The sequence below is a fragment of the Vicia villosa genome, linkage group LG3 (assembly GCF_029867415.1).
Source record: "Vicia villosa cultivar HV-30 ecotype Madison, WI linkage group LG3, Vvil1.0, whole genome shotgun sequence".
Lineage (NCBI taxonomy): Eukaryota > Viridiplantae > Streptophyta > Magnoliopsida > Fabales > Fabaceae > Vicia > Vicia villosa.
The window spans coordinates 191,634,652-191,647,791 of record NC_081182.1 but is presented as its reverse complement, the minus strand read 5'-3'; the positions used below and the strand labels follow the sequence as shown (position 1 = coordinate 191,647,791).

The 13,140-nt window shown below is 35.6% G+C and overlaps 2 protein-coding genes across 2 annotated transcripts; both read right to left on the bottom strand.

Moving 5' to 3' along the window:
- Positions 1 to 847: 847 nt before the first annotated feature.
- LOC131659608 (glycine-rich cell wall structural protein 2-like) lies at positions 848 to 1,728 on the bottom strand. The gene is made up of 3 exons (XM_058928776.1): positions 1,635 to 1,728; positions 1,373 to 1,426; positions 848 to 1,279 (listed from the first exon to the last, which is right to left on the bottom strand). Exons 1-3 carry the CDS (start codon positions 1,726 to 1,728, stop codon positions 948 to 950), a joined length of 480 nt encoding a protein of 159 aa, XP_058784759.1. The 3' UTR covers positions 848 to 947.
- A 4,140-nt stretch (positions 1,729 to 5,868) lies between these two features.
- On the bottom strand, positions 5,869 to 6,372 carry LOC131659607 (uncharacterized). The gene has a single exon (XM_058928775.1). The coding sequence runs from the start codon at positions 6,370 to 6,372 to the stop codon at positions 5,869 to 5,871; it is 504 nt and encodes a 167-aa protein (XP_058784758.1).
- Positions 6,373 to 13,140: the final 6,768 nt, after the last annotated feature.

The window sequence follows — 13,140 nt, the reverse complement described above, 5'->3', positions numbered from 1 at the left end:
CCAAAACTAAATCCACGTCAAATGTAAAGCCACACCAAACATGTACTTTTTCTGCTTGAGCATTGATTTAATTAATCTTGTACTATTTTTCTTGTTTTTCTTTTATTGCACTCTTTTTTTCTTAGTAAAAATATAAACAAAATGAAAGCATAACATCATTTTTGTAACTAAAAAATGAAAAAAAAAAAATATCAATTCAAATTTTTCCTTAATTCTAAATTCAATATGCTCAAGATATTGATTTTATGGGCATATTAGTTTCACATTGCTTAGTATATATACTTTACTATTTAATTTTTATATCAAATTATTTATTGAGTTTATTTAGCTTTTTTTAAAATAATGAAAAATAGATCTATTTTCCATACAACAAACCAAAAGATTGGGTAATATATTAAGACATTTTATATGGAAAAAATGTGAGTGTATTATGCATCCCACATTACCTTACATTTTTGTTTATCTCAATGAACATTAGTTTCATGAGTCATGATGATTTGATGCTTCAAAATTATTGTATACATTACATAATTAAGGAGACTGAAGAGGATATATTATCTAATAAATATTTTTTTTAAGAATTTATTCTCTCTTAAGAATTGATTGATCTATTTAAAAAAATAGGTGAGTGAAATGCTAAGATACTAATAGTACTAATGATATATTATTTGAACACTTTTTAGTTTGATTAAACATCATTTGTATCTGAGTTTGGATACTTCAATAAGTATTTCTGATCAAAAACATGTAATAAATTAGGGAAAATTTAATGATGATTATTATTGTTATCAATATGTCAATTTTTATTATTCATAATTCATGTACTATACATAAAGAGAGACAATACTATAATTATGACATACATTTAAGGATAAAGAAACTTGAAGAGAGCATATATTCTCTTTTTATATTTGTCATAAATCATAGAAGTCTCATTTACCATTGCACTAATATCCTCCGCCTCCTCCTTCGCTTCCACCACCTCCTCCACTTGTATTGACGTTTTCTCCACTTCTTCCATTACTGTAATCTCTGCTTCCAACACTTTCTCCATCTCCTACTCCAGTTCCATCTCCATAATCTCCTCCGCTACCACTTTTTCCACCACCATGATCTATTCCATCATTAACACTTCCACCTTTCCCTATACCACCTATATTTTCTCTTCCTTGAACGCCACCGTCGCCAATTTCACCAAATATGCTATCACCATATTCTGCGCCTATGTTTTCCTTGCAGTTTTCATCATGAAGTGGAACCAAAATCATCTTCCTTCCCCCTGAATTTGAAAAAGTTTACACAATTGACTTAATTAACAAAAATTCACATTATTTATCAATCCCATTGATATAAAACATTTTAATTTTTTTACCTTTTTCACGATTTAAACATCCCTTAAGGTCTTCATTGACGTTTTTCTTTGGACCTTCATCAACAAGTTACATAATTAAGTTATTGTAACAACAAAGTTTAATCATACACATAATATATTCATTTGGAGAGTGGTTATAAAAATTTATCATATGAATGTTTTTTCTAAAATCTTTTATCAGTATCATTCACACATTTAATTCACAAAAATCATAAACAAAGTTGATAAACAAATAAAATGATGTTGATTCCAAGGTACATACTTGGTGGATCAGGATCTGGTTCATCAGCCACAACTACAGATATGAGAACCACGCCAGACAGTAGTATGAGAAAAATAAAAGATTTGAAATCCATCATTGTAAGTAAGTAAATAGAAAACACGACAATACATAAAAAAAATTAAAAGATGGGAGAAAATGTTCTTACAAGACCCTTATTTATGGTGCATCATCATACTAAATGTTATAAATATGTGGGGCCCTATCATTAAAACTATATTTTGTCACCATATTAAATTTAAGTCTCATTCAATTTTGTTTTAGAAGATATGAAAAAGGACACATAAAAAAGGGATCTAAGTTAAGTTTGATGATAACAATTAATGTTTAAGGAATCAATGAAAACTGTAACTTGCATTAGAAGAAAAATAAAATGGGATTACAAAGTCGTGTAGGGCGATGGCTATGTTTTTTTAAAGTAAAAATGCATGTAATAGTTTCAGTGTGTATTTACTTTATGTTGTATCTCGACATGTTGTTATTGAATGCACATTTTATCTATCTTATGTTATTTCATGTAGTAGTGTCAGATTTACGCTACTTGATGTAACGATACAAGTATGTTTAATATTCAAAATGAATAATTTTTTAAACTCAATCATGATTGAGTAACATACTCGAGCTGCAAATCTTATCAATTAAAGGATGATTTAAATGGATGAAGATAGATATCAGTGTTATGCTTCTTGAATCAAATAATCCATATGGTAAAATAAATTTAGATTTAGTTAAATTTTGACATTTTATGTTTATTTTAGTCTTTAGAAATTTATACTCAAATTCTAGTTTAAGCAACTATTTTAGATGAATAAAAATGTGAATTAGAATCCCTTTTATAGACTACTTCTATATTTTTATATGATTCAAGTTTCAAATTCAAATTTTGAAGATTGTATAACAAACATTGTTTTTCAAATTTAAGTGACAAAAATCAATTTTTGAACTAAAAAAATAATCATTTAAAGTTGAAAAAGGATTTTCTTCTTGTACAATCTATTCCAATTCATATTTGCAAACATGAAAATTAAATTTTCCAAATAAATCAATAGTTGAACATTCGAAAGGAAATTATTATTTATAAAATTATACTTTGTATTTTCCACCTATTGTATATTAATTGGCTAAGCATTCACTAATCTAACTACTAGTATAACTGACTAAAAGAGGATTCAAACTGAAAATACTGAAAACTATGAGTGCTATAATCCATTTCTCATATAATAACTCAAAACCTCTTCAATAGAAACGTGCTAATTATATGGTTGCTATGGTGTTGGTTATATTTAACTTGCATCTGCAGTGGCATTTTAGATTTAAAAATATGCTATCCAAGAAATAGCTGCATATAATAGCTTTTCCAAAACTAAATCCACGTAATGTAAAGCCACACGAAACATTTACTTTGTCTGCTTCAGAATGCATTTAATTAATCTTGTACTATTTTTCTTGTTTTACTTTGGTTGCACTCTTTTTTTCTCACTATAAATATAAACAAAATGAAAGCATAACATCATTTTTGTAACTAAAAAATGAAAAAAAATCTCAATTCAAATTTATCCTTAATTCCAAATTCAATATGCTCAAGATATTGATTTTGTGGGCATATTAGTTTCACCTTGCTTAGTATATATACTTTACTTTTAACTTTTATATCAAATTATTTATTGAGTTTATATTTCAGACTGTGAAGCATAGATGAAGAAGAAGCCATTAGAGGCGGGAACATGATTTGAATGAAAAATGTATTAAATTACTTTGGATAGTAACATGTGTTGTTTATATACAACAGGGCCTAGTGAGTATAAGGACCCAAACTAGCAGATATGATAATGGGCCAATAATATCCTATAATAGTGAGCCTAATAGATTTAATACCCCCCCCCCTCAATATTGGGGCATATAGAGTGTAAACCAAGCTTAGTCAAATTTGTAGAAAAAGGCTTAAGGTCTAAAGGTTTATTAAAAATGTCTGCTAGTTGTTGATGAGAAGGGACCAGTAAGAGACGAAATAATTTTTGTTGCAGCTTTTCATGTACGATGTGGCAGTCTAATTTGAGGTGTTTTGTGCGTTCATGAAATGAAGAGTTGTTAGCGATGTGGATGGCTGAAGCGTTGTCACAATATAATGTTGCTGGTTGTATGAATGGAATACGTAATTCTGTGAGTAAGTTGGTAAGCCATTGTAGTTCAGAGGCAGTAGACGCCATAGAACGGTATTCTGCTTCAGTTGAGCTTCTAGATAGTGTAGGTTGTTTCTTTGATTTCCAGGAAATAAGGGAGTCACCAAGGTAGATACAGTATCCCGTGACGGATCTTCGAGTTTCCGGGCAGGTTGCCCAGTCAGAATCTGAAAATGCCTTGAGCTGAAGTGTTGAATCTGCAGGAATGAGATGCCTTGAGCTGGTGAGATTTTGAGATATCATAGAATCCGTAGGGCTGCTGAATAATGTTGATCAGTTGGTGATTGCATATGCTGGCTAAGTTGTTGAACAGCGTATGAGATGTTTGGGTGTGTTGAGTAAATATATGAGTTGTCCTATCAAACGTCTATAGGGTGACGGATCTTCTAAAATAGTCCCAGCAGGGGAAGTCAGTCTTGTATCTCGGGTCATAGGGGTTGAAGAAGGTTTGCATCCAAGGAGTCCAGCATTGTCTAATAAGTCTAAAGTGTATTTTCTTTGGCAGATGTTGATGCCTTTGTTGTTGCATGCAAGCTCAAGCCCAAAAAAATATTTCAAGTGTCCAAGGTCTTTGATGTGAAAATGATGTTTGAGAATTGCTTTTGTGGAATTGATAATCAATTTGGAATCTCATCACGCCATTATCATCAATTTGGAAGTCACCCCCATTCCGTTGGTTAATCATAGCCAACCGATCAACCAACTTCACATCTGATTTCTGGCCGTCTCTAATTTCACCAAGGATAGTGTTAGTTAGCATCAACATTCCCCACATCACACTATTAGAAGTCTTTTCCCACACTAAGCTCATATCATAGAACTGCTCAATCAAACTAAGCTCGCGTACCATGAGCATTGACATGTGCAAGGATTTCCTACTCAAGGCATCTGCCACCATATTTGCTTTAACCAAATGATAATTCAATCCAAAATCATAATCCTTCAAGAATTCCAACCATCTCCTCTGCCTCATATTCAACTCCTTTTGATCGAACAAGTACTTTGAACTTGTGATCATTGAACACTTCAAAATTAGAGCCAAGCAGGTAATGTCTCCAAATTTTTGAAGTAAAAACCATAGCTGCTAACTCTAAGTCATGTGTAGGATAATTCCTCTCATGAACCTTTAACTGCCTAGAAGCATAAGCAACCACTTGTCCATTCTGCATCAAAACTCCACGAAGGCCCATCTTAGATGCATTACGATATACTACAAAAGACTCACCTAGATTAGGCAAAATCATTACTGGAGAAGTTGTCAATTTCTTCTTCAGTTCTATAAAACTTTCTTCACACGCGACGTCCCACACATAAGCTTGAACTTTGCAAGTCAATTGAGTCAAAGGTAGTGCTAATTTAGAAAAACATTAGATAAATCTATGGTAATAAACTGCTAAACAAAGAAAACTTATAATCTCGGTCGCAGACTTCGGAGTCTCCCACTGTAATATGACATCAACCTTGGAAGGACCCACCACAATACCACCACTAGAAATTATATGGCCAAGAAAACTTACTTCCTTCAGACAAAACTCACACTTGAATAGTTTAGCGTAAAGCTTCTTCTCTCTTAACACCTATAACAAAATCCTCAAGTGCTTTGTATGATCTTCTTCGGATTTATAATATATCAAAATATCATCAATGAAGACCACTAGAAACTCGTTTGGGTACTCATGAAATATTATGTTCATATACTCCATGAAAACACCCGACGCATTAGACACACCAAACGGAATCACAGTATACTCATAATGATCGTACCTAGTTCTAAAGGCTGTCTTCGGGATATCATCTGACTTAACACGAATCAGATTTAAACCCGGCCTCAAGTCAATCTTACTGAACACATTATCACCCACTAATCGATTCATCAAGTCGTCAATTCTTGGTAGCGGATACTTATTCTTAATAGTCACTTTGTTCAACTGTCGATAATCTATACACAACCTCATATTATTGCCTTTCTTCTTGACTAACAACACAGGAGCACCCCATGGAGAGACACTAGGTCGAACAAACTTCTTCCCAAATAACTATTCCAATTGTTTCTTCAATTCACGTAATTCTGAAGCTGACATCCTATAAGGAGCCATCGGCATCGGACTCGTACCTAGAACTAGTTCAATGGTAAAATCTATCTCACGTTCCAGATGTAAATCACTGATGTCACTAGGAAACACATTTGGAAATTCATAAACAACAAGAAAATCAACACTTGTAGCTTCGCCATCGACTTGTAGTGACGCAAACATAGCAAGTATCGCCGCTTCATCCTCGAGTAGCTCTCTCACTTGTTTAGCCGACAAAAACATCGGCCCTCCGTCACCACTAAAGTTAGGAAACATCACAATTTTGGTATAACAAGTGATATGAACATAGTTAAATTCCCACCAGCTCATTCCTAGGATAACATCAATTTGGTGTAGGGGTAAACACGCCAAATCCATCCCAAAACGTTTACCAAAGATAGTTAGGGGGCATCTTGAACAAACATAAGTAGTAGTGACAGAACCACTAGCAGGAGTGTCCATCCCCATTTTGAAGGATAGAAAAACACTTAGAAAGGGGGGGTTTGAATAAGTGTAGCTTTAAAAACTTGACAGATAAAAATAAATTGCACAGTTATTTTTATCCTGGTTCGTTGTTAACTAAACTACTCCAGTCCACCCCCGCAGAGATGATTTACCTCAACTGAGGATTTAATCCACTAATCGCACGGATTACAATGGTTCTCCACTTAGTCAGCAACTAAGTCTTCCAGAGTCTTCTGATCACACACTGATCACTCCAGGAACAACTGCTTAGATACCCTCTAAGACTTTTCTAGAGTATACTGATCCACACGATCACTCTAGTTACAACCTGCTTAGATAACCTCTAAGACTTCCTAGAGTATTCTGATCCACACGATCACTCTAGTTCCTTACAACTTAATGTAATCAATTCTAAGAGTATTACAATTGCTTCTTAAAAGCTATAATCACAAACTGTGATATTTCTCTTAACGTTTAAGCTTAATCTCACTAATATATTACAACAGCAATGTAGTGAGCTTTGATGAAGATGAAGTTTCTGAGCTTTGAATTTGAACAGCTTTTCAGCAAGTTAATTGTTTTGCAAATCGTCAGAATTGTTAACCTTGCTTCTCATCAGAACTTCATATTTATAGGCATTGGAGAAGATGACCGTTGAGTGCATTTAATGCTTTGCGTGTTCCGTACAGCATCGCATTTAATGTTATACGCTTTTGTCAACTACCTCGAGCCTTGTTCACGCTGTGTCTACTGACGTAGCCTTTAATAGCTTTTAACGTTCCTTTTGTCAGTCAGCGTAGCTTGCCACTTGTACTTCCTTCTGATCTGATGTTTGTGAATACAACGTTTGAATATCATCAGAGTCAAACAGCTTGGTGCAAAGCATCTTCTGATCTTCTGACCTTGAAGTGCTTCTGAGCGTGATACCATCAGAACTTCAGTGCTTCTGTTCTCTTGTTCTTCTGATGCTTCCATAGACCCATGTTCTGATTCTGCTTCGACCATCTTCTGATGTCTTGCCAGACCATGTTCTGATGTTGCATGCTGAACCCTTTGAGACAAAGCTTCTGAGCGCTGAATTATGCGTACTCTTTATATATTTCCTGAAAAGGAAATTGCATTGGATTAGAGTACCATATTATCTTAAGCAAAATTCATATTATTGTTATCATCAAAACTAAGATAATTGATCAGAACAAATCTTGTTCTAACAATCTCCCCCTTTTTGATGATGACAAAAACATATATAAATGATATGAATTTGCGATCAGAAAGAACAGACGGCAAAAAACAAATTACACAGCTATAGCATAAGCATATGAATATGTCTCCCCCTGAGATTAACAATCTCCCCCTGAGATAAATAATCTCCCCCTGAAATAAATACTCGAAGAACTTTAATAAAAGACTTCCCTGATTATTTCGGTAGAGACGATCATATAAGCTTCTGTCTTTAGAGAATTCATAGCTTCTGACTTCTGCTTCCATTGGACAGCTTCAGAACTAGAATTTCTTTAGATCCCTAGAACACTCACAGCTTCTGATTCCTGCTTCCATCTAGGACAGCTTCAGAACTTGAATTTCTTTGATCTTCTGAACATTCACAGCTTCCGACTTCTGCTTCCATCTAGGACAGCTTCAGAACTTGAATTTCTTTAATCTTTTGAACATTCACAGCTTCTGATTTCTGCTTCCATTTAGGACAGCTTCAGAACTTGAGTTTTCTGGATCTTTAGAACATTCACAGCTTCTGATTTCTGCTTCCCTCGGATAGCTTCAGAGCTTTGAATTTCTACCAACATCACTTCATGCTAGATTTGTATCAGAACATTGTTGAATGTACCAGAGCATCATCAGAGCATCTCTACATCCTGAAATGTTACAGAACAAAAACTAAACGACAAAAGTCAGCATGAACGAGTCAGAACATAAAATGTATATTTAGAACACATGATATGTATCAGAGCCATATAGGCTGAAATAATGTATCAGAGCAAATAGAATTTTGTCAGAGCAGATAGATAAATATGGATCAAATTCTATTATCAGTGCTTCTGATTTCTGAAGCTTGACAGCACTCAGCTTGCTTCAGTTTCCATGAGTTTATTCTTTTTACAGAATAACACTTCTTATGGTTTGGCTTCTGGTGTTTGCTTTGAAGATTCTTTTCACTTCTTTATACCTGCAAAACACTTAAACCATATAGAACTTGCAGTTCTTGTAAGTAAAAGCAACTGATTAAATCAAATCATTTATCACATATTTCTCCCCCTTTTTGTCATATCATCAAAAAAGCAAAAAAGATTCAGAGACAAACAAAACGAAACACACGGAGGAAGAAGATGATTTCATTGAAGTTCAAACAGCAGGTACAGAAGTACATGAAGATAAGAAAGATCAGATGCACAAAGACAGATGCAACGAAAAGAAGGAAACAACACAGACTCAATCTAAGATGGCCCTAGCCTTGACAAGATCTTGGCCAGCATCTCTTTAACCTCATTGTTGTGTCCTTCTTGCCTCACCATGAAAGCGTTATACTTATCATTGAGTGAGCTTTGCTCATCCTGTCTCTTCTGAATTTCTTCCAGAGTCCTTGCAAGACGAGAAGATTCATCAGAAGAAACTTCACAGCTTCTATCCACAGGGATGACATGTTGATCTGCAGCTTCCATAGATAGATCATTTGCAGGGATTTCCTCAACAGGAACAGTTTTAGCAACATGATCTTCAGCATCTGCTTCTTGCATAGAAGCATCTCCATATTCTGCAGCAGGAATTTCCGAGTCTCCATTCTCAAGTGCCTGAAAAATGGCAGCTAGATTCCTGGGAGCAGAAGGACCTTCAACTTCTGGTGGGTCAACAACTTCTGGAATGACCAAGCTTGGGTCTTCCTTAGATGGGTTTTCCCTCAGAAAGTCAAAGAGAGTCTTGAAATCTCCGAGCAGAACAGGATAATCAGGAACAAAGATAACAATATCCCTGCATGGATTTGCTTCCATTTCAGCAGCCAATCTTAATTGTTCCATCTCATCCAAGAAGGGCTTCTCTTCCAACAGATGTCTTCCTTTGAGACTAGCAAACCAGAAGTCTTCATAATTCCTCAGAATTCCACGAGGCCGTGGGGCAGCAGCTACACAGGCTTCCTGAAGTTCTAAAAACAGAGCATCTGATTCTCTGCGAAAAATCCTCCAGAAGTTCCGCATAGCAACATCATTCAATCCAGAATTTTCAGCAATTCTAAGAGTATCAAAGGTACTTCTGAGATTCCTCTTTATGTTTTCAAAAACTACACCAATAGGATATACAGGGCGGAATTTTATTTGGGTTTTTGAAAAGGCAGGGTTGGAAGTGAAGTACGGATGAGGTTCTCTATCCAACCTATAAGAAGATTCTGCTTCAGTATCAGAATCTAACACTACCACTTCAGCTTCAGGACGAGGCTTGGGAGTGTAGTTGCAATCACGGAGCAGCTGCTCATGTGATGCAGAGGTTGGAAGAGGAGAATCACAAAGATTGTTTTGAGAGGTGGAGGGAGTATGTTCAAGGGTGGCATTGAGAGAAGGTTGAGATGGAAAGAGAGTTTGAAGGGGTGGTATATCCAGAACAGGATTTATGGTAGGTGGAGAGGAAGGAATGGTTATAGGAGAAGATGGAGGTGTAATAACATGGACAAAGACAGGTGATTCTGATGTGGCTTTTTCTGGTTCAGGTGTAGGGACAACCTCTATTGGTGCAGCTTCTGAACAAACAGCAGGAACAGAATCAGGTTCAGAAATGCATATACCTTTGGAACCTCTCAGAAAAGCTTTGGCCACATCCTCAGTCTTCTTCTGCTTCTTACTCTTCGGCTCTTCAATAATATTTGTTTTGCCGCTAGCGATTTCTTTCCTTCTGACATATGCCAGAACTTCTGGTTGATTCTCAGCCTCTTGAGAGACATTTTCTTCATCAGATTCTTGAAGAATCATCTTTCTTTTTCTGATTTTCTTCTTCTCAACAACTTCAACAATCTCAGCATTGTTATTTGACTTCTTCTTCTTTTTCTCAGCTTCCTTCTTTTTCTTCTCAAAATCAGCAGAGACAGCCTTAACAACCTTTGTAATGACTTCTTCTGGGACCACTTCTTTCTTGGTGGTAGCAGCAGGATGATCAAACTTTCTTTTGGTCCTTTCTTCCTTCTTACGATTCACTTTAATAGGAGCACCTTTGTCTTGATCTTTAAGACTCTTATCCTCTTTTTGTGACTTCAGATACTTAGTTCTGACTTCAGGTACCTCACTATTGAAGAAGGTTTCAAAGTCAGCTAGTACTGGTTTTCTTCTGATTCTTGTTCCAGCTAGAGGTTGAGGAACTTTGAGGATAGTGTCAATTATTTTCATCTTCTTTAAAGAAAAAGCATTCAGACAGGCTCCAGAGGTGACAGCAAGGTTTTTGATAATACCTTCAGACTCCAGACTCTCAACAATCTTGGAATGCACCACAAGGTTTGTAATAATTCTACCAAAAGGAATGATTGTTCCACCATTTTCTTTTCTGAAAGCGTTTCTGGAATCCTTTACTGCTTTCCACATATGGTTGAAGATAATGTAAATCGCATCAACCTTCTTCTGAGTGGCAATGCAATAAAGAATATACCTTTGATCATTACTGATGAAATCCGAGGCATGTGTTGCTTTCCTATGGTAGAAACACCCAAGAAGGATCTTTGTCCAGATTCTGTAGACATCTCTCAAATCCTTGACGTGTTTTGTTTTCTTGACATTTGGATAGAGAGTGGATAGAACATCTCCCAAATCTTCCCTTTGATCAAACTCAAAAACCCCTTCAGGGTTTTTCAGATCAAACATCATTCTTAGGATGTTTTCAGTAATAACAACAAACTTTCCATGGACGAAAGAAAGTATAGATTTTGGAGCAACCACAGCATGTGCCCAGAACTCCTTGACAAGATCCGGATAAACTGGACCAACGAACTCAGCAAACAACGAGGTCCATCCTTGAAAGATGATGTCTTCTTTAAGGTGAAATTGGTTTTCTTCAATGTTGTCAAAGTCAACCATGAGTTCACACAGAACTTCCAATTCATCTTTAGGAATGGAGCATGCAACAACAGGGGTGAGTTGCAAAGTTTCTTCTTGGAGATGATGAGGAACAGATGACTTAGCATTTTGGGATGAGAAGGCAGCCATGGATGCAGAATGAACAAAAACGAACACGAGAAGCGAACTGGGTTTTCGATTAGGGTTTTAGAAAACGGCTAAGAGCTTTTCAAACGAGAGAATGCAAGAGGAAAGAGAGACAAGGGAGCGAAAAAGATGTATGATATGATTTGAAAAGAATATAAGGAGACGAATATAAAATAGAAAATGAAAAAGAATAAATAAACAAAGTGAAAAGTTTCAGAATCAAAAGAAATCATTTTCATTAAATGACGAGTGACGTGAGGAGAGAGATCGTGGTAAAAGAAATGATTTAAAACAGTTACCTAGGTCTGCGTCTTTTCAACTGCACGCTTCGTACTGACCGTAGAGACACGTGTTCATCATCAGATAATGGATGACAACTGTAAATTTTAGAATAGACTTTACACCTTCAGATTCAGATCACTGCTTCTGATCTGATCAACTTTCTCTTCTGGAAACACTCCTTCTGAAGTGTGCTGATATAAATCTGAATGATCTTCTGATCCATTACTTCTGATATACACAGCTTCTGGAGGTTCACTTCTTTGTTCTGCAGCTTCTGATACGTCAAAGTTGTATCTGCAGAAATTCTTAAGCTGCTTTGTTTCATCAGAAACAAGTTTATCATCAAACCAGATATTTATTGATTCATCCACAATCAATGTTTCAATATTGTCTATTCTGTAGCATTCAGATCATTCAGAATAATCAAGAACGAAACATCAATGCTTTAGAGACAAACAAAACAGATGGTTCCAAGACTAATAAACTTTCTTTTCTGATCTCCTACGAACATAGTTTCTTCAACAGATTTAAGTACCAGAACTTGGAAGACAGTCCTTCTTCCCTTCAAGTGTTGAGACCAACTTGAGTCCAGGTGACATGACATGTTGTGCTTTGTCCTTTTTGCAGTCAAGGATATCTGCAATAGGAATAATCTTATCCTTAGGTACCCACATCTTTTTGGGTCCTTTCTTGTTAGATTTTCTCAAGTTCTGATTGAACTTGGGTTTAACATTGTAAGCAATAGGAGGAACAGCATGATAATTTTTAATGTGAGTTTCATGATATTTCCTAGGTTGTGTCACATGCTTTCTGGTGTGTGTTATGTGAAAACTTTGAGCATGTGAAGTGTGCCTAATATCATGGGAGTGGCCATACTTGAACTGATCATACAATGGCTTGTATGTGAATTTCATTTCATCAACAGGTTCAAGTTTGTATGGGGTTTCACCCTCAAAACCAATGCCAACTCTTTTGTTTCCAGACACAGCATATATCATAGAAGCTAGCTGACTTCTGCCAATACTTCTAGATAAGAACTTCCTGAAACTTAAATCATATTCTTTCAGAATATGGTTTAGACTAGGAGTGGATTTTTCTGAATCAGAAGGAGATCCAACATTATTGGATAATTTTAAAAGTTTTTCTTTTAATTCAGAATTCTCCAACTCAAGCTTCTTTGTTTCAAATTCAAATAGCTTTTTCAGCTTTTTGTATTTGAGACTGATCTGAGACTTGAGTTCCAGAAGTTCAGTTAGACCGGAAACTAACTCATCTCTAGTAAGTTCAGAAAATACCTCTT